This window comes from Entelurus aequoreus, linkage group LG04 (assembly GCF_033978785.1).
Source record: "Entelurus aequoreus isolate RoL-2023_Sb linkage group LG04, RoL_Eaeq_v1.1, whole genome shotgun sequence".
NCBI classification, from domain to species: Eukaryota; Metazoa; Chordata; class Actinopteri; order Syngnathiformes; family Syngnathidae; genus Entelurus; species Entelurus aequoreus.
The window spans coordinates 64406766-64426762 of record NC_084734.1 but is presented as its reverse complement, the minus strand read 5'-3'; the positions used below and the strand labels follow the sequence as shown (position 1 = coordinate 64426762).

Genomic DNA, 19997 nt, shown 5'->3' with positions numbered 1-19997 from the left:
GTAGGTCGAGTTTCTAACGCAGGAAGTAAAACATCCACGCTACTACTTGCTAAGCAACTGTTAGAAAATTAAGCAGTTCCAGATAACACGTTCAATGTACAATATTACAATTATAATACTTCAAAGTTTCTTGACTAGTTAAGTACAAGTGTAGCTAATGGCAGCTGCAGTGGTAAGTTACAATTTAAACTGGCTTCTATGACCGATAAAAATGTGGTTGGTTAGCTTGTGGCTAGTTTTTAACGAAGGACATGTTTACCGTCGCAGGATTTTCGAAGCCATGTTGACCAGTCGTGCAGATATTCGGAGGAGTTTGTCAACATTTACTATGACTGCGTAGATAAGAAGAGAAGGGTGAGTACTGAGTAGGATATTTTGCGAAAACTAATTGAGCTTTAAATTCAATGTATTATGTAGTCATGGTAGCTGTTTTGGTTATGTCAGGAAACATTATTCAGTTTGTTTAACTAGTTGTTTTTTTCAAAGAAGAGTGCACCACTTGGCGGTAACCAGCAGAGGCGCTGTTGGTTCAGTCTCAGCAAGTTTTATCAATCAATCAATCAATGTTTATTTATATAGCCCTAAATCACAAGTGTCTCAAAGGGCTGTACAAGCCACAACGACATCCTCTGTACAGAGCCCACATACGGGCAAGGAAAAACTCACCCCAGTGGGACGTCGGTGAATGACTATGAGAAACCTTGGAGAGGACCGCATATGTGGGTAACCCCCTAAAGGAGAACATGATTAGGCTATGTTTTAAATAGAACACATAAACTTCGAATTTTGAGTACCAAGGTGCATTTGCAACCAAACTTTTTATTTATTCCACAAGCTACATCACAAGCAAACACATTGACTAAGTATGCAGTGTATATAATTGAAGTGTACCATAAATATCCTTAGCTATGTCACGCCCCTTTAAAGTACCAGTAGAGTGGAAAAACAAGTTGCCTCTATTTTGAAGCTATTATCATATATATTTGATGTATGACACTGAAAGACTGACAAAGTTTGAGAATAAATAGATCAAAATAGTAGCAATCTCACAGAGATTCCCGAGACACTTTGAGCTAGTGATCGTGTGATGTAGAGGTAGGAACCACAGATCCCTTCATCACCAACAACAATGCAAACCATGCAGACTTTGTGAGAGCCAATAACGATTACTTTGGGACAAATTATTTTCCAGAAACTTATATTGTTGATCCTTAGTATAGGGAGGATGAGCTACAAGTTTTAGAGGCTCTGCTAAACAGATCCAGCTTTAGTGAAACACTAAGCATTAATGTAGCAGTAGGGCTAAGTGCGAAACATGAAATATAAACCACAAACATAATGAAACGATCGCTTACCGTACAATGTACAATGTCTGCTCTCATTGTGATGGCGACTGATAGGATGGCCATATGTTCTCGTTTAGATTAATAATACATTTTAATCCACACGACAAAATATTAAAAAAGTTGCTGCATCAAATCAATCTCTGGCTATCCTTAAGATGATAAAAAAATGTTTTTGTTATATTTTTTACATGTGGTATATAAAAGGTCAGAGTCGAAAACGACGCCCAGATTTTTCACTTGAAGTGATGGAGTTAAAGACAATGGTTGTAGTTTTGATATGTGTTTCTCTCTCAGGGTCTCAGGGCCGATGACCAAGATATCAGTCTTGTCCTGGTTAAGCTGTAAAAAGTTATCTGCCATCTAGGACTTAATATCTAAAATGCAATTAAAAAGAGTATCAATTGGTCTTGTGTCATCAGGAGACATGGAAATATACAACTGTGTGTCGTCAGCATAACCGTGGAAATTAATTCCATGTCTCCTGATGACACTTGTAAGTGGAATCATGTAAATATTAAAAAGAATAGGACCTAAAATTGTATCCATACTTACTAAAAATGTTCTGTCTGACAGATAGGAAGTGAACCATTTGAACCAGTCAATTTAGAAGAATGAGGTGATCTACTGTATCAAAGGCAGCACTAAGATCCAGTAGAACCAAGACTGACAGTTTTTGAGAGTCAGCACTCAACCTGAGACCGTTCACGATCTTTAAAAGGGCTGTCTCTGTACTGTGATTCACCCTAAAACCAGACTGAAACTTCTCTAAAATATTGCGATTATTTGAAAAATCATATACTTGTTTGAAAACAAGTTTTTCTAAAATGTTTCTTAAAAATGGTAAGTTTGATACTGGTATGTAATTATTTAAATTGTCAGCATCTAAATTGCTTTTCTTTAGCAGGGGCCTCACCACCGCTTTTTTAAAAGAAGCAGGAAAGACTCCCATTTGAAGAAAGCAATTTAAGATGTTTAAAATCTCCTCAAAGAACCATAAAATATTCCCAAAAATTTGGTTGGAATTGAATCTAAAAGACATGTGGTGGGTTTTATTGTAGAAAAAACCCTGTCAAGCATCTCGGCATTAACCAGGACAAAACTGTCCAATGTTTCCCCGGGTAAAAACAGATACTCAGATGGATTAAAGGCAGTGTGAGAAGATAATATGTCACATCTAATGGTGTTTATTTGATCTCTGAAGTGGTCTGCAAACTGCTCACAAAGGGAGTCTATAGGTGTGCGAGGTATAATATTAAAATTAGGGTTAAACAAATGGTTAATTGTTGCAAAAAGGACTCTGGGGTTATTCCTTTTGTTTGCAATTACTATGGAGAAAAAAGTGTTTATTGCGTTCTTAACCGCCGTGTTGTATATTTTTTGCTGTTCATGTAATATTTGATGGTTAATTATTAGTTTATTTTTCCTCCATTTCCTTTCTGACGTCCTGCAAATTATTTTTAGTTTTTTTTCATTTCCTCATCCTTTCTCCATGACTGCAGACACAGTCTTCTGTTGTAGTGCGCTTGTCTCCATCTCTGGATATAAACTGAATGTCACAGATGAACAACTTCTAAATTCATGGCTAAATCCTTTTAATATCCAGGTGAGAGGCATGATTTATAATCTACAATGACTTTGACGAGCTGAGACACGATGCAGCAGACGCAGAGTGGCAGCAAACAAGACGTTGCCGGCTCAATTCTGCAGTGCTTCTTCTTTACAATTTTACGACAGTTTGCATCCAAATATGTTGCATTACTGCCATCTTCGGTTTCATTTTATAATTAAATTAAAGTCTCTCCTTGAGTCCACTATAAACTATAATAAACTATCGTTAGCTCTTGGTTATCAATGCTAAAAATAATTTGTCTGATTTAGCGCTTATAATAACAACGTTATTAATGTTTGGTTAATATTCAGGTCACAATATGTAAATAGATTATTTTTTGCGTGTTTTGGATGGTTATTTAGAGGGTTTTGTGGGTAAAATAGAGAGCCCCCATAGACTCCATTGTTAGCGGACTTTTTATGTATTTATTTATTTACGACTTATGATGCATTAAAAAACAAAAACAAATGTGTTTTTGTTTTTTTATGTTTATAGTGGACTTTTTTTTTTTTTGGTCATAAAAAAATACAATCATGTGTGCTTACGGACTGTATCCCTGCAGACTGTATTGATCTATATTGATATATAATGTAGGAACCATAAATATTAATAACGGAAAGAAACAACCCTTTTGTGCGAATGAGTGTGAATGAGTGTAAATGGGGGAGGGAGGTTTTTTGGGTTGCTGCACTAATTGTAAGTGTGTGTATCTTGTGTTTTTAATGTTGATTTAATTTAAAATAAATAAATAAAAAACTTTTTTTTTTTTTCCTTGTGCGGTCCGGTACCAATTGATCCACGGACTGGTACCGGGCCGCGGCTCGGTGGTTGGGGACCACTGGTCTATACTGTATGTTCTATACTGTATGGTGACAGAATGCATGTCAACATTTAGTATTTTGACAAGCAGTTAGTTTTTAAATGTCTTCATGTCTTCTTTTCTATCTGACCTGATTTTACCGTGTCAGCCCTCGTGGATCCTCAGGTCCTCTGGCACTGGCCTTTTAGCTTTACCAAATACCAGGACAAAGAAAGACCCACGGTGAGGCGGCATTTAGCCACTATGGCCCCCACCTGTGGAACAGCTCGCCAGAGAGCCTCAGGACTGCACAGAGCGTAGAATTGTTTTTAAAAAAAAAGTCTAAAGACATACCTTTTTAATCAGGCTTTTTACTAATCATCTGTTTGTTTTTTATTATTTATTGTTGTTTTTTATCTTAATCATTAATATTGCTAATGTTATTCCCTAAATGTTGTTTTTATTAATTTACTAATGTAATATTTATATTAAAAAATGTTACATATATTTTATCATACGTTTTATATTATATATTTTTAAAATGGTAATTTTAGTTATTCTACATTGTGAACGCCTCGAAGGTGGCGTTTTTCCTCAAATCCTCAGTGCCATGCCATGTTTTGTTTTTGCTTTATTTTCAAAAGTGCTGTATGTGTCTTATTCTCCTTCTTCGATTATTTTTTTGTCTGTTTTGTTTGTACAGCACTTTGTGTTTGCTATTGCCTGTGCATGAAAAGTGCTATATAAATATAATGTGATTTGATATATCATCATGCTAACGTTAGCATGCTAACTTTTTTTTTTTTGTTTAAACCTAAAAATCATGGATTTTTTCATATTCATCTTGGAAGTATGCTAACGTCTCTTATATTAAAATGCTAACGTTTTATGCTAGCTGTCCAGCTAATTTTGTATGTTTACGCCCAAAAATAGTGCATTTTAATACTTGTCTTAGAAGTACGCTAACTTGTCCTATGTCATCAGGCTAATGCATGCTAACATTTTATGCTCACCTTTTAGCTAAATTTGTATGTTTAAACCTAAAAATCATGGCCTTTGACGCCATTTTGGAAGTATGCTAACGTCTCATATATTAGCATGCTAATGTTAACATACTAACGTTTTATGCTAGCTTTTTAGCTACCGGTAATTTGTATGTTTATATCTAAAAATCATAGATTTTGATACTTGGTGCCATTTTAGAAGTATGCTTACATCATGCTATTGTTTTATACTAGCTTTTTAGCTAATTTTGCATGTTTAAACCTAAAAATCATGGATTTGAATTAGAGATGTCCGATAATATCGACCGATAAATGCTTTAAAGTGTAATATCGGAAATTATCGGTATCGTTTTTTTATTATCGGTATCGGTTTTTATTTTATATTTTTTAAAATTAAATCTACATAAAAAAACACAAGATACACTTACAATTAGTGCACCAACCCAAAAAATCTCCCTCCCCCATTTACACTCATTCACACAAAAGGGTTGTTTCTTTCTGTTATTAATATTCTAGTTCCTACATTATATATCAATAGAGTCCTTAAGCACACATGATTGTGCGTGCTGCTGGTCCACTAATAGTACTAACCTTTAACAGTTAATTTTACTCATTTTCATTAATTACTAGTTTCTATGTAACTGTTTTTATATTGTTTTACCTTCTTTTTTATTCAAGAAAATGTTTTTAATTGATTTCTTATTTATTTATTTTATTTTTTTAAAGGACCTTATCTTCACCATACCTGGTTGTCCAAATTAGGCATAATAATGTGTTAATTCCACGACTATATATATCGGTATCGGTATCGGTAATTAAGGGCTTGGTCAATATCGGAATATCGGATATCAGCAAAAAAGCCATTATCGGACATCCCTCATTTGAATACTTGGTGCCATTTAATAAGTATGCAAGCTTTGATCGACCGGGCCAGATTTTCAGGGCACAGTTAGCAAAATTTCCTTGGGTATTTTCTAGTTTGTATATTTGTTGTGTTTGTTTCAGAACCTGACTCGACTGTACTTGGACAAGGCAACCCTGGTGTGGAATGGAAACACTGTGTCAGGACTCGATGCCCTGGGCGAGTTTTTCGAGGCACTGCCTTCTAGCGAGTTCCAAGTTCATACATTGGATTGTCAACCAGTTCACGGTAAGTCGAGCGCGCAAAGAAAGATTATGGCAGAAATGGCAACTAAGTTTATCAGTGGGATGACGTTCTATTTGTGGCGGTGGTATGTGTAAATCTGTGACGCTGACACATTAAAAATAGCAAGCTGTGGTCACCGTTGGTTTACGTCATTAATTGGGAAGATGACAAGTGACTTCTAGGCACACTAGTCAGTGGCTGGGCTGCTCACTTATTAAAGGAGAACTGCACTTTTTGCCTATCATTCACAATCCTTATGTAAGACAAGAACACGTTATCTTTTTTATGCATTCTAAATAGTAAATAAATGCGATCACAAGTCTGCTTACAATGGAGCCTGTAGGAGTCACTCTTAAGATCCTCTATCATCGTTTTATATACACGCTGTAAGTGTATATGTAACGTAGTAACTGGCACATTCATAACATTTACATATTTTTCTCATTTTAAGCATATGGTGGTGCTTAATTTCACATATGCATCACAACGTTCGCTTTTTCCTTCAACTAAATCACTCAATGCAAACTTCATGAGAGCCAACAAACATAACACCTACTGTACAAGGTCTGCGGTCACTGGGGTGCAGACTGTTAGGATGTTCTTATATCACCGTTTAGATCAGGGGTCGGCAACCCGCGGCTCCGGAGCCGCATGCGGCTCTTTGACCACTCTGATGCGGCTCAGCTGCATACTTGCCGACCCCCGATTTTCCCAGGAGACTCATGGATCTCAGTGCCTCTCCTAGAAAACTCCCAGGGCAAATATAATCCTATTTTCACTCTAATTACTAAATTAAGGGCGTGCCCTAATTGCACTGCAGTAATTGTCGTTCTATAGCGTTTACAAACAGCGTGCCAGCCCGGCCACATGATGTATGTAGCTTTTACTTGCACACGTAGGAGACAGCAAAGCATACTTACTCATCAGCCACACAGTTACACTGACGGTAGCCGTATAAAACAACTTTAACACTGTTACGTTACAAATATGCGCCACACTGTGAACCCACACCAAAAAAGAATGAAAAACACATTTCTGGAGAACATCCGCACCGTAACACAACATAAACACAACACAACCAATACCCAGAATCCCATGCAGCCCTAACTCTTCCGGTCTAGATTATACACCCCCGCTACCACCAAACCCCCCCCACACATCAACCCTCCCCCCCTCCGTGCGTCGGTTGAGCGGAAGAGTTAGGGCTGCATGGGATTCTGGGTATTTGTTGTGTTGTGTTTATGTTGTGTTACAGTGCAGATGTTCTCCAGAAATGTGTTTGTCATTCTTTTTTGGTGTGGGTTCAAAGTGTGGCGCATATTTGTAACGTAACAGTGTTAAAGTTGTTTTTGTACGACTGTCAGTGTAAGCTGTGTGGCTGTTGAACTAGTACGCCTTGCTGTCACTTACGTGAGCAAGCTGAAGCTGCATTCTACATGTGGTCGAGCAGGTACACTGTTTTGGCAGGCTGTAGAGGGCGCTAAAAGCAGTGCCAGCCCGTCCTGATAGTCGGGAGTCTCCCGGAAATAATGAGAGGGTTGGCAAGTATGACGCTATCAAGCGCCATTCATTCAAAACTCGCGGGCTGCACTAATATCAAATTTCCATAGTAAGTTGCGTGCCGGTGCGTGTGTCTGAGACCCCTGGTTAACATAGCACAAAGCAATTTAAGCTTTGTATGCGGTGTTTTTCATTTAAAATTTAAATTTTTTTTTTGTGGCTCCCATTATTTTCTTTAATTTGTAAAACTTGCCAAAATGGCTCTTTGAGTGGTAAAGGTTGCCGACCCCTGGTTTAGATGAATGGCTCAGTCCTTGCAAAGGGTTAAAAAAAAAGGGGCAAGGGGTACAAACCAGCATATTTTGCATGTTTCTCGCCATCTGCGGGTAGAAATTGGCTTGTCATTGACCAACTTCTCAGTCAATGTCTGCATCATTTTACTATCAAAGTGAGAGGCATTATTTATGAGCTAGAATTAACTTTCACCGCTGCTGCTCCCAAGCTCTGGAACGACTTACCTTTGAGTGTTAGACAGGCCTCCTCTCTTCCTGCTTTTAAATCGCTCTTAAAAACACACTTGTATTCCCTGGTCTTTTACACTCTCTACCCTGCTATGAACCTGTTTCTATGTTTAATTATTTTTATTTTTTTTATCGTGCTCTGTTTGTGTTGGCTCGTTTTTCTTGTGTTCTTTTAACTTGCCTATTGTACAGCACTATGGCTACCCCTGTGGTAAATTTTAAATGTGCTTTATAAATAAAGTTAATTTGATTTCACGAGCACCGAGGCGAGAAAAGCAGCTCACCAGCTGAGAATAACACAGCAGCAGCAGGACGTTGCCTCGCTCCGATCAATGCACTGCTAAATGAAAGTCCTTATCGCTAAGACTTGGTTATTATTCAAGTCACGAAATGTAGTATTGTTGCCGCTTCCTCCATGGTTATTTGTTAGGAATACACGCAAGACGCAATGACGTCATGGCTCCAATGTTACTTTTATTTACATATATTTTAGATTGCATTAAATAATATAAAAGCTGTGTTCTTGTCTCAAGGATTGTGAATCATAGGCAAAATGACCCCTAGAAAGTGCTGTTCCCCTTTGTAGAGGTGCTTTGCATGTCAGGATCTCCTCTCCCTTGCCCCAATATTTTGCCTTTCCTCACTGCTTGTTTGATTAGTGAGTAAATGCATGACGCAAGGAACACTTGCCGTCTTCTTGCTTTTAATGTGTAGCGCGTGGCAATTTTTTTTTTATATGCCTGTAGCTAACTGAAGACTGCGTACAGACACCTCCGGATACATTTAGTAACATCCCCAGTGTCTAAATACAGCAACAACATTTGCAACACTGATTCCTGTGTTAAGAAGCAAAACTATGAGGTGGCAGTCCAAATATTAGTGATGGGCTGCAACAAATGAAAATGTATAAAAACACTGACACTCAAACCTATTAAACCTTTAATGTAAACCTGCAACTGTGTGACTGCTGCACATTTAATTACAACATTGTATTTGTTTAATGTGTGAAAATGAATTTAAGTGTTTAGCAACAGTTGGCCGCTAATCGTAGTCTGGCTTTTTATGGACGTGTGCATTCTTCAGGTCTCCCCTCCATGATTATCAAGATCAATGCCTGGTGTCAAGGCACCACCCACAGAAATGATCAAAGTCTAAACTTGAACGTCTTTCACAGATCAAGCAACCCGAGGCCAGATGACTTTGCTGGTGGTGACCTGCGGCACCGTCAAGTTTGAGGGCAACAAGCTGCGTTTCTTCAACCAGAACTTTCTTTTAACCGCTCAAGCGTCGCCTAACAACGAGCAGCCTGTGTGGAAGATTGCAAGCGACTGTTTCCGTTTCCAAGACTGGAACAGCTGAGAGTCTTGACTAAATGGTCAAGTTAACATCTTTCTTTTTTTAATAAAATGAAAAAAAATTCCAAACATTGAATATGAAAAGATATTTATTCTCAGGAAAAGCTGGTCAAGGTGCGTGATCGTAGTGGAGTGATAATGTACAGAAGTATACAAACAAGTTCATGAATCAGTGTTTCCTCACAAGGATGAGCACATAGAAAACACTAATGATATTAACATAATCATGTTCCCCTTTTACAAAAATGTTCATAAGCCTGGTATATTACAGTCAGCTTTAAAGCATGTCCTATGATCCACCTTGAAGTAAGCTGCTGCAAGAGAAGCACCTTGAAGTGGCAGTTTCATTTAATAAATGTGTGCTGATCTTCCTGAGTCTCCTGTGGTTCCACAGTTGGTCTTACTTTCAGCATGACTTGACTTAAATAGCATGGAAAAAAACTTTAGCCAGAATAAATTAAGTGACCGTTTTCAAGCATGAATCCGTATAGTGACCAAATGCTTGGTGTAAACTTCTCATATGGCAGTTTTAAACAGTGTAACTGGTAGTTATGGAGAGCTGCAGACTGAAGGCACAGTAACATCAGCAGTACTCAAACTACAAGAGCATTAATATTTCCATAACACACCATTAGTAACACACAAAGTACCAACACACCTTTTCAAAAAGCAGCTACTTCCACACGTCTTTAGACAAGTCTATTCTACTCATGACGGCTACAACCATTTACAACTTTCCCCGCTGTGCATGTTTAATTTATGTGCTTTCGGAAGCCGACATACGTTAACAAGAAAACTATTTACAGACAAGTGGTGAAGGCTGCACTAAGCGCATGGAGGTGCTACTTGCCGCCGTACATTCTCTCGATGTGGTGGAGATAGTGGTTCTTTAGCTCTTTACGCTTCAGCTTGAATGCGTCCGTGACCAAACCGGTCTCGGGCGTCCATGGCTCGGGACTCAGGTGGACCTTCGCGGGAATCTCAAACCGCTGGAGTTTAACTACGTGGAAGTAAAGAAGAGTGGATTTATTTAACTTTGTACAATAATGGCATGACAAACAGGGGATGGTAGAATTGTCTTACTGTTGGCGGCAACTTGCTTGATCTCCCCGAGAACTTCTTTCTCCATGTCAGGGTGGGTGCACAGCTCTTCCCACGGAGCGACTAATCCTCTCCGCTTGGCCATTTCCATCAGACGCTTCTGGTTAGGAACCACGAAGCTGATGACGTAGTTCTGGTCACTGCAAAAGAACGGATAAAACACAACAGCTTTTTTTTTTTAAACAATATTTGAAACTGCAATATTTTACAAGCATTCTAGCCAACCGTACAAGTGGAAGTCTGGTAAGGTCAAGCAAGAATTGTACTAAATGTGGTATATTGGAGACATATTTCAGAAAATCCATTGTAAAGTCTTATTTATGAGTAATGTGCTACACCTTATTGACACTTTTTGGTATGATTCACTTTATGATGCCAAAATTATTCATTGCCCACGTGTCCATGAAATAAAGTGCCCTAACAAAGAATCCCACATGTTGGTGCAGGGCTGCACTAAGCACTGCTTTCTTTATTTAGTGGCTCAGGTTGGAAGAAAGTGAAAGTAATTGCAACTACATAACAATGAGGTGCTACATGCATTATCTACTAACACTACTTTAAAATGGTTCTGATCAGTGTCAAATATTTCTATTCATCTCCACAACCACTGCTCTAGCCCAGGGGTCCCCGAACTTTGACTTGGGGGGGGCCGTATATATTATTTGTATTTTTTATTTTTAAACTTGGGACTTCCCGCGGGCCGGGTTTTGGACGCTGGCAGGCCTGATCCGGGCCGTAGTTTGGGGACCTCGGCTTCTACCAAGAATTGATTGGACCCCGACTTAAACAAGTTGAAAAACTTATTCAGGTGTTACCATTTAGTGGTCAATTGTACGGAATATGTACTGAACTGTGCAATCTACTAATAAAAGTTTCACTCAATCATTTATAAAACACGTTTGACATATATTCCAATGTTATTTATCACTTTTATTTTGTTAGTTCATTTTTGTAATGACCTCTAAAGCTTACCCTGGATTTTTTATATTTTTTTTCATAATGTCCTGCCCAGCTTCTCAGGCAAATCATATAGCAGATGTAGATGCCCGTATCGGCTGTTCAGATTTACTTTACAAAAGAGAAGTGTAGGATACTTCTCTTGTTGACTTATTTGTATTTGACTTTATTAAATGTATTTATATTATCATTTGGTGCAGCCGGGCTGGAGCAGGAGGGGATAGAAAGAGAAAAAAAAGGAAGACAGAGGGGGGAATTGTGGGGACAAGAGGGGGATTAGACAGAGAGACAAAAACAACAACAGCAAACACAACAACAACAACAACAACAGAGCAACATCAGCAAATACTACATGTACAAATATGATGGTAAAAGTAATAGCAAATAAGCAGTTAGTGAAAATGAAAATACAGAAATGACAATGAGCATTATTAAAAATTAAGCAATATGAATACCAATAGAAATAGCGCTATTGATAATAAACAATACCAATACTTTACCTTTATTATCAACAATACAATTGTTCAAATGCAACAATACATATACGTAAAGATACGAAAGAATGCCGAAAAATGGAGGGGAAGAAAGAGAAGCAACCTACTTAATAATAACCTTGTAGATTGTTATAGTAACAATAGGTTAAGCTTTGTCAGTGTGCCATGTGTTACACCCAGTTTACCCTAGGGCAACAACGTTAATATATGTTTGATGAAACGTGATTATGTGCATGAGTGTATGTGTGCATATGTACTTGTATATGTACAGTATGTGTATATGTGTGCTTGTACAGTGAATGTATATGTACAGTATGTGTATACAATATGTGTGTTTGTACAGTGAATGTATATGTATAGTATGTATATGTGTGTGTTTGTACAGTGAATGTATATGTACAGCATGTGTATACAATATGTGTGTTTGTACAGTGAATGTATATGTATAGTATGTATATGTGTGTGTTTGTACAGTGAATGTATATGTACAACATGTGTATACAATATGTGTGTTTGTACAGTGAATGTATATGTACAGTATGTGTATGTGTGTGTTTGTACAGTGAGTGTCTATGTACAGTATGTGTATATGTATGTTTGTACAGGGAATGTATATGTACAGTATGTGTATACAGTATGTTTGTATAATGAGCGTGTGCGTGTGGATGTACGAACTTTGAGTGTGTAAATATGTACTGTATTTGTAAGATGTATGTGGGAGCGTAGGTACCTATGTATGTGTGTATGTATGCAAGTGAGTATATGTGAATCTGCATGTACAATACATTTGACTCCCAGTGTGTGCGGGAGCCAGAGTACGGCCCCAGCCTCCCCGAGAGCCCAACCCACAAACAGTAGGTGTGGTGCCCAGGGAACCAGGGATCACCGCCCCCACACAGCCAAGCCGGACAGCGACAGGAACCCTAGAGCCCGGCCCACCGCGCCGCCCACAAGGGCCAGCAGCAGGCCGCAGACAGACGCACCCGGCAGAGGACAAGGCACGAGAAAAGCAGGGGGCAGCCAGACCCCAAGCCAGCGAGAGACCACACCCCACACGAGCAGAAAGGCGGGACGCCCCGCTGAGGGGCCCGGAGACCCCCCGCAACCGGACGGGAAGACCGCCCCCGCCCCACCGGCAACCGGGCCCCCACGAGCCCACCCCCGGAGAGCGCGGCGAGGCCAGCCCCAGGCCACCCCACCCAAACCGGCCGCCACAGGACCACCCAGCACGGGGCCACAGGAACCACCCACCCCACCCGCAGGGACCCCAACGATGGAGATGGAACAACCAGCAACCGCCCCGCCGAGTCCCCCCCCCTGAGGTAGGGGAAAATAAATAAATAAAAATAATAATAATAATATTAATAAAATATATTAAAAAAACTATAATTTTTTTTAAAAAATAATTAAAAGAAGATTACATTCATGCTGACACACAAGGTCGCCGCCCCTGGATTTTCACCGGATGCTCTTTTTGTTTCCATTCAAGTCTTTGTGTCGGTGCAGACAAGCACCGCCATGGCGTTTCCGTTCCACATTCTAGTGCTAAATATACACAGGGTTTCTATTTTCATCGGTCGCTGCCACAGTTCAATTTAGCCGAAATATGCTCGTGTCGGACATAAAGTCACACACAAACACCAAATAAATACTTTACTCAAAAGAAAATAGTCCGTCTTCAAGGCAGATGGTGTTTTGCACTTTGAAATGTTCTAATGGGCGGGGATGGTCAACTTGTCAAAGGATTTCAGACTTAATTTCACTCCGTAGACAAAAATTAATGAGAACATGCTGATTCTGGAGGTTTGAAATTCAAACCCAGGCAGCTATATGGGGTCTTGTGTCAAATACCAGCTGATACAAGGGAGTGGTTGGTATGAGTTAAATGAAATATGTGTTTACTCACAACACTTACCAGGGACGGCGTCACTGTTGTGTGGTTACTTGCTACAAAAAACAGTTCTGCAAGGCAAAACAGTCAGCTTTTCCACGAGTCAAGTCAATTCTTGTGGGTATGGATGGACGACAAAGCTTGAGACGTTCTGCGGTGTTTATTCAAATCACATGATTATGTGCGAATTCGCGAGACCTCGTTAGAGTCACGCTATTTCGATGATGCGCGGCGAACCGCAACAGAAGAGTAGTGGGAACTGAGATGCATTTCACTGCCATTACAGCATCCAGTGCAAATCTGGGATTAGAAAGTAGCGTTACTGCCACCTGCTGGTAAGAATCACATCCAACTTCCAGTAATTTTGTGAGAAATGCTATAGTTTGGCTTCTAAGAAGGCGCCATGGCCCTCATTTGACTAAGACTTGTGCCTCTGGTTTGTTACCAAAGAAACGTGACAAAATGAGCAAGAATCAGCAGAATGTGTCACGTGACTCACCTGTTGGCGTAAACACAGATGTTGTCGATGAGGGAGCTGTTCTTCAGAGCAGACTCCACCTTACCGAGAGACACGTACTCCCCCGCCTGCAGTTTGACCAAGTCCTTCTTACGATCTGAACAAAAGAAGGTAAGGATTAAGAAGAGGATACAAGTCATGTCTGTGTGAAGACTGAAGTGACACACACCGACTATCTGCAGACATCCATCTGGGTAAACCTCGCCAACATCTCCTGTACAAAACCATCTCTGACCGCTCTCGTCCACAAAGAAGTCCTCCTCTTTGCTCTCGTACTTGAAGTAGCCCATGGTCACGTTGGGGCCGCCAACCAGGATCTCGCCTCTTGGGTTGGGCTCATCCTTGCTGGTGTAGCCACCTGATAAAAGCAGCAAATGTGGGGAAAAAAAGCTAATCCATAAAGGCTTCTCATATTGGAATGTGAACAAGAGGCAACAAGTCTGACAAGGACGTACCCTCAGCCCAGTCCCGCAGTCTGATCTCACAGCAAATGAGTGGTGCTCCTACACGACCCGTGCTGTTGTCTGCAACTGGGATGCAATCAAGTCAGAAACATGTTCAAGTTGACTGCTCTTTTGAAGTCTTGGCCCAAGACTACATACACATTTTTATCAAACAAACTAGTCCACATGAAAACTGAACTGGTGGCTGTAAAAGTATGTTCAGCCTGATAATAAATCAGTGACAGTTTCCGTGGTTGCACACTGGATTAGTTACATCTCCACATAGTCACAATCCAAAAACACTTCTAAACATGTTGAACATCAGCACTTGAATTTTAGGAATGTTAGTGATCATCTTTCTACAGTTAAGACAAATTACAAGGCAATGCAATGACCATAATGTCTGTGGTTTCCCCCCCCCCAACAATTTCTGGATATTATGGTTTTACACAGCAAGACTCATTTTCTACACCACTTGTCCTCATTAGGGCTACGGGTAAGCTGAAGCCTATCCCAGCTGAGGTTGGGCAAGAGGCAGAGTACACTCTGGACTGGTCACCAGCCAATCACAGGACCTAAACAACCTTTGACAGCCATTCACATTTACACCTGTTGACAATTCAGAGTGTCCAGTTACGCTAACAAGCATGAAACCCGATAAAACACAGGGAGAACATTCAAACTCAACAGTGATGCCCTAATGCAGTGATTTTCAACCACTGTGCCGCGGCACACTAGTGTGCAGTGAGATATTGTCTGGTGTACCGTGGGAAATTATGCAACTTCACCTAATTGGTCCAAAAAATATTTTTTTGCAAATCAATAATCATAATGTGCCGTTGTCTAGTGCCTGTGCTGTGTAAAGCTTGGCAGGGTAAGCTTGTAATACTCCATATCAGTAGGTGGCAGCAGGTAGTTCATTGCTTTGTAGAAGTCGGAACGCGTCAAGGATGGTTGGTCGTGATCCCAATATGCAGAGCACAGCGGGAAACAGCGTGCAGGTAAAAATGTAACGCTTAAACCAAAAATTGACAAAAGGCAAGTGCCGCTAGGAAAAGGCATGGCTATGTAAGACAAAAGTAAAACTGAACTGGCTACAAAGTCAACAAAAACAGAATGCTGGACAACAGCAAAAACTTACAGCGTGTGGAGCAAAGACGGCATCCACAAAGTACATCCGTACATGACATGACAATCAACAATGTCCCCACAAAGAAGGATAGCGTACGCACAACTTAAATAGTCTTGATTGCGAAAACAAAGCAGACAACAGCACTCAAAGGCGTGAAGCTGCTACAGGGGAACACCAACAAAACAGGAAGTCACCAAAATAACAGCACAAGACAGGAACTAAGGCACTACACACAGGAAACAACAACAAACTCAAAATAAGGCACGACAACCTGGTGAGTTTAATTTTTTAACCTTTTCTACTGGTGGTGTGCCTCTGTATTTTTTTTTATTAAAAATAATGTGCCTTGGCTCAAGAAAGGTTGAAAAACCCTGCCCTAATGTGTGATCTTATATGCAATATAATTTGTTTTCATCATACCAATTAGCTTTCTGGGCTGAAATGACAGGCTTGATTTGCTTCAGGGAAACAAGGCGCGTTATATTTGACGCTAATCTTGTGGTTTTTAAGCAGCCACTAAATGGATATTCCAAGTGTTGTTGGGACATGGTCTCACCCTCGCTGATGGTGCCTGCTCCACAGGTTTCAGTGAGGCCGTATCCTTGTCCCACAGGGCAGCAGAAGCAGACGTTCATGAACCTCTGTGTGGCAGGGGACAGAGGAGCGCCTCCCGACAGCATCAGGCGCACCCGCCCTCCCAGAATACTCCTCACTTTCTTGAACAACAGGCTGCACAAAGATGCATGTCCGTGAGACCCAGCTCCACCCCTCCAGACATTTTAATGAAGTAGCAGTTGAACCTGCTGCTCTGTTTTGATTATACGAGGGAGCAACATAATTGAGGATGTAGAAGAGCTCTTCCTTACGTATTGCAGAGCGGCGCGTCGTAGCCTTGCCTGATCTGCTTCAGTTTGTATTGGTAGCCAAGGTTGAACAGCATCCTCTGTACATAACTCATCTCCTGCACTTTGCTCATCACGTTCTTGTTGATACGATCCAAAATTTCCTTTACGAGGGAAGGGAAAAAAAAAGATCAACTAAATAACAGGAGTGTGAATGAGTGTCATACTAAATACAACAGCAGGATTCTTACTGGCACAGCTGCCATCAATGTTGGTTGCAGCACAGTGGCGTCACCTTTACTTCCCCTCTTTATCTTGGAGGACTAAAAAAAACCAAAACAAAACAGGAAGAACACAAAGGTTGGTCCAAACCTGTTTATCATTACACACTGTGCAGGGTGTTTACCTGATCAGACAGTGTGTGTGGGGAAGAGTAGCCAATCCTACATCCATAAGTAACACAGGAGATCTCGGCAGTCATCTCCAGCACATGGGCCAAAGGCAAGTAGGCGATGTAGATGTCATTAGGGCTGACAAGACACAGCAAAGAAAGGATATGATTCTGCGGCTGTGTAACTACACTGTTATTAGCAAATCCTTATTAAATAAACATGATCTGCCACAAAGTAACCTTTCCAGATCTCGGGTATGACAGACACGCCTTTAACTTTATAGACCTTTCTCCCCCCCCCCCCCCGCTCCCAGCAGCTTTGCCTGAATGTTTTCTTCATATAAAAGCCTACCCAAGTCCTGGGATGCGTTCACACTGGCCAGTCATTCCGGCGATAAGGTTACTGTGGACAATCATGACTCCTTTGGGTCGGCCAGTGGAACCGCTGGTGTACATGATCACCGCCAGGTCCGAGGGCTGCGGTTTAACAAGCTCCTGCTGCCCCACTGCAAAACACCATGTTTTAGTTACTGTGCTTAAGACTCCTCCCTAAAAAGTCAACATACCCTGAAAAACATTGCTCATATTCAAACAGTACATTTTCAAATATTAAAAATGAATGACAAAATTTGAGTCTCCTTTCCAATAAACTTGAATGTTTTGGCACTAACCCAAAGCCCCAACAAACTTACAACATTAACTTGCAACTAATTAAGAGTCATTGTGAAGCATGGTGGTGATATCAGGTTGTGGGAGTGCTGAGCTAGAATTTAAGCAAAATGTGAGGGTTACTGGTTGACACCTGCATTGTTCACCAGTCACAAGACAATTGATTGGAACCGGTGGCCAAAATATGAATTACGTTTGTGTGTGTTTGAAGGGGTCGGAAAGTCAAACAGTGAATTAATATTAGAGGTTTAACAGGGCATGTATTTGGATTATTTGGTACGGCGTATCGAGGCGTACCAGCATGAGTTGTGGCTGACAGCAGATCTTGAAATAGTGTGTTCACCGTGCGTTTTTTTACTGCATTTTTATAAAGCAATTTAAAGTGCATCGGCGGCTGTGGCTCTTGACCACAAGCAGGGAATTATATTACACTACAAAACAGAGAAGTGTTTCTTGTGTCATGCATCCTCTCGTCAATAGGGATGTAACAATGTCAAAATCTCACAGTACGATATTGTCATTGTAAAGGCTGGTACAGTATTGTTGTGGTTTTGTCCCCGCTTAAAAAAAGATGATCTAAAAAAAATTGTACCGGTACTTAAATTTTTTTTTTTTTAAAAAGCCTATTTTTTTAGGTCATCTTTTTTTAAGCGGGGACAAAACCACAACAATACCGTACCAGCCTTTACAATGACAATATCGTACTGTGAGATTTTGAACAGGAACATAATATTTAAAAGGAAGCAAATGTTAAAAATATTGACAACTATTGACAATATAAATATTCAGTGTAACAAGTGTAAAACAATAGTTAGTACCCCTGCAGACTGTATTGATCTATATTGATGTATAATGTATATATTGTGTTTTTTTATGTTGATTTAATTTTAAAAAATAATTTTATTTTTATTAATTTTTTTTAATTTCTTGTGCGGCCCGATACCAATCGGTACCGGTCCGCGGCCCGGTGGTTGGGGACCACTGGTCTATATGACTGTATTTGTCCCGAGTGGGAGAATCAACACACACTAATTTAATCAGAAAAGGCACTTTTATACCTAAATATTTTTAATCAGACTTTTTGTGTCTATAAAAATTCCACTTCTGATATAAAAATGTACTAAACAAATTCTTCAGGTGTTATTTTTTTCGTAGATAGAAAAACATTTTGTCCCTGACAATCATTAAACTTGTTTTATGTGTTGGTACCCATTTTACAGTACAGTAATGTACTCCTATTGAAACAAAAGATACAGTATTTGAGTTTTAAAAAACTCCTTTGAAAAAACTCCACAATCTGGGTCACCACTTGCCGTTTGCCAAAACACGAGTGAGAAGCACTGATGTGTACAAGTAATTATAGAATACAAATACAAATTTACCATTTGAAAAATATTGTTCAGTAAATGTTAACTTGAAATAAAAGTCTTATTGTATTCACTACACCTTATACTATACTATACTTATGTTCTCTTCACTCCCACAAAATGTACCCAAAAAGAGGAAAACACATGGCCCTAAACCCAGGTACGGACGTTAGCGTGGGTTACCTGTACTTTTGTACTACTAGTAAACACAAATATACATATGAACAAAATGACAATTGTCAGCTGTTGGCATTAATTACCTCGATCAAACATGGTAGAAATGTCTGTTACAAGATGCTGCAGTAGTAAACCGTAAGGATGCGGTACACTGTATAATGTGGTACTCGGTATAATCCTGCACGGGACAATCAGCTTTTAAAAAATAAACAATTGTGATATTAAATCGAGATCGAATGATATGAAAAATTAATCGTGATCATTTGCCATATCGCTCAGCCCTACTTGGCAGTGTAAGCAAACATCTTTTTTGTCCACGCTTCTGCGTAGGCTTGAGAACACTTTAGATGAAGGTGGCGCGCTTTGCAATACGCAGACTTCTTTACTTCGGTCTATCATGGCAATTTCAGGCACAGAACACTTTCACAGCAACAACAATCCTGCTCTACTACCAACACACCTTCCTCTTTTTCTCCCCTTTATAGTGTCCCATGCCTGGACTGCGCAAGGGATTCTGGGACATGTAGTTTACTTCTCAGACTGGCCAAATAAACAGCACCAGAAAAAACTTCACTGACAGTTTTTTTTTAAATGTCACAAATCACACCATTATTGTGATAACTTTGAAACCGCAACAGCATGGGATTTACAATGCCATTAAACCCCTACTCGATCAAATGCAAGTGGTCACAGAAGGCAAAGTGTTCGTTGCAGGTGCAGCGATACAAAAATGTA

At 39.9% G+C, this 19997-nt stretch overlaps 2 protein-coding genes across 4 annotated transcripts in view; one reads left to right on the top strand and one right to left on the bottom strand.

Annotated features, from left to right (window-relative positions):
- The first annotated feature begins 11 nt into the window (after window positions 1-11).
- Window positions 12-9632, top strand: LOC133648931 (NTF2-related export protein 2-like). Its single transcript, XM_062045484.1, has 4 exons — window positions 12-172; window positions 268-354; window positions 5764-5908; window positions 9101-9632. The coding sequence occupies exons 1-4, from the start codon at window positions 158-160 to the stop codon at window positions 9283-9285; spliced, it is 432 nt and encodes a 143-aa protein (XP_061901468.1). The 5' UTR covers window positions 12-157; the 3' UTR covers window positions 9286-9632.
- The window catches only part of LOC133648930 (long-chain-fatty-acid--CoA ligase 4-like), a 23208-nt gene continuing 12589 nt past the window's right edge, over window positions 9379-19997 (bottom strand). For 2 of the 3 annotated variants that reach the window (XM_062045481.1, XM_062045482.1), the window contains exons 6-15: window positions 17402-17555; window positions 17065-17188; window positions 16910-16981; window positions 16683-16822; window positions 16373-16545; window positions 14697-14771; window positions 14411-14599; window positions 14224-14338; window positions 10365-10522; window positions 9379-10281 (exon numbers count right to left, since the gene is read on the bottom strand). In XM_062045481.1, the coding sequence (XP_061901465.1) occupies window positions 10124-10281; window positions 10365-10522; window positions 14224-14338; window positions 14411-14599; window positions 14697-14771; window positions 16373-16545; window positions 16683-16822; window positions 16910-16981; window positions 17065-17188; window positions 17402-17555 (1358 nt within the window). In that variant the 3' untranslated portion in view covers window positions 9379-10123. The remainder of the gene's footprint in view (window positions 10282-10364; window positions 10523-14223; window positions 14339-14410; window positions 14600-14696; window positions 14772-16372; window positions 16546-16682; window positions 16823-16909; window positions 16982-17064; window positions 17189-17401; window positions 17556-19997) is intronic. The other variant, XM_062045483.1, reaches the window with a different exon arrangement.

Bases quoted from the DNA above. Each gene is read 5' to 3' on its own strand.
- LOC133648931 (XM_062045484.1), top strand. The intron at 355-5,763 runs GTGAGTACTGAG...TGTTTGTTTCAG, and splicing joins GCGTAGATAAGAAGAGAAGG to AACCTGACTCGACTGTACTT. The intron at 5,909-9,100 runs GTAAGTCGAGCG...CGTCTTTCACAG, and splicing joins GGATTGTCAACCAGTTCACG to ATCAAGCAACCCGAGGCCAG.